Source organism: Echinops telfairi, unplaced genomic scaffold, assembly GCF_000313985.2.
Source record: "Echinops telfairi isolate 266 unplaced genomic scaffold, ASM31398v2 ScPeMD7_2010;HRSCAF=2546, whole genome shotgun sequence".
NCBI classification, from domain to species: domain Eukaryota; kingdom Metazoa; phylum Chordata; class Mammalia; order Afrosoricida; family Tenrecidae; genus Echinops; species Echinops telfairi.
In genome coordinates this window covers 21633124-21634665 of record NW_022105908.1, presented here as the reverse complement: position 1 = coordinate 21634665, position 1542 = coordinate 21633124, and the positions used below count along the sequence as shown (strand labels likewise).

At 57.9% G+C, this 1542-nt stretch overlaps 1 protein-coding gene across 1 annotated transcript in view; it reads right to left on the bottom strand.

The window, feature by feature from the left end:
* GP1BA (glycoprotein Ib platelet subunit alpha) overlaps positions 1-1195 on the bottom strand; it is a 2042-nt gene extending 847 nt beyond the window's left edge. The window contains exon 1 of the mRNA XM_030886496.1: positions 6-1195. Coding sequence (XP_030742356.1) covers positions 6-1195 — 1190 coding nt within the window. The remainder of the gene's footprint in view (positions 1-5) is intronic.
* Between the last annotated feature and the right edge of the window lie 347 nt (positions 1196-1542).

Sequence of the window (1542 nt, the reverse complement as noted above, 5' to 3'; positions counted from 1 at the left end):
GGGTGGTTGGGGTGGTGGTGGGCTCTAGGGTGGTTGGGGTGGTGGTGGCTTTTGTAGTGAGTTTTGGGATTTTAGAGAATGTGGTAGACGGGAATGTGATGGGGTATAAGATCTTTTTGCTTGGGAATGTGGTCTGTCTTGTCGTGGATTCTAGGGGTGGGGCCAATGAGAACATTTGGCTGCCTGGAGAAGCAGTAGACTCTGAGTAGAGTCGGCCCCTGGGGGTTGTATAGTCTCTGGTGTTGGTAGAGAACTTGACCACAGCCCTCGTGGCCTGCACCTTATGCTTTAGATCCTCTTCGTTGTCATAGTGGTCGTAGTCGTCATAGTCTTCCTCAGCATCCCCCAGGCTGGGGCAGCCCTTGATGGGGTAGGTGTAGACAGGTTTCTCAAAACTGCCAGAACATAGCACACTGCTCACATCGGGGGTCATGGCTTTGGCATCCACACCTTCCTTCCATAAGTAGACATTTTTTTCATTGTCCTGCAGCCAGCGACGGAAATAAAGAATCTCGCAGTCGCATGTCCAGGGGTTGCTGTGGAGGAAAACAAAAGGCAGGAGGAGGTCCCCAAAGAAGCCCTTTGGTACCGTGTGCAGCCAGTTCCCTTGGAGGTAGAGGGTGTCGAGCTCCGTGAGCCCATCCAGGAGCCCGGGAGGAAGCTCTCTCAGCTGGTTGTTAGCCAGGTTGAGCTTCTGCAGCTTTGGGGTGGGTACCAGAAGCCCCGGGGGCAGATTCTTGAACTGATTGCCTTGTAGGTAAAGCTGCTGGAGTCCACTCAGGCCATCCAGGGTCCCTGGAGACAAGGAGGCCAGCTGGTTGAAGGAGACATCCAGGAGTGTGAGCGCTGGCAGGGCCTGTGCCAGTGGGGGCAGGCTTTTCAGCTGATTGTGTGAGAGAGTGAGCGTCTCCAGCTGCGGCAGCGGCCCGTCAGTCTGCAGCTTGGCCAGCTGAGTATGGTCCAGGTGCAGCTGGGTGAGGTGAGTCAGGGGCACCACAGAGGCTGTGGAGAAGGTGACCAGGGGGTTCTGACCCAGGCGCAGGATGCTTGTGTCTGCTGGCAGGTCTGAAGGCAGTACCTTCAGCCCCAGCGCTTCACAGTTCACATCCATCTGGCTGGCCTCTCTGGACCCCTCACAGATGGCCTCCAGGTGAGACGGGGTTGGCAGCAGAAGCAGCAGGAAGAGCAGATGCATGGGGACCTGTGGGCGGCGTGGTGCTTGAGTGGCTGGATACTGGCATCCTTCCCCTTGTCCTGGAGCCCCGGGGCAGCTTCTAGGTTCCCTTCCAGAAACTCGGTTTCCACCACCCCCCCGAACCCCTAGCCTCGCTAATCGCTCCTGCCTTTACCCACCAAGCCCAAACCACACACTCCCAGGGCTCGAATCCCTCCCTCAGCACCTCCTCCTCCCCCCAGCTCCCCAGGCCCAGCTTACAGTCAGTAAGAACTCCGAAGGACCTCCGAAGGCACAGAGCTTCTCCCAGGGTGTGACTCAGTCCTTCTGTCTTCCAGCCCCAGGGAGGGCCTGGCCAAGGGCAGGAA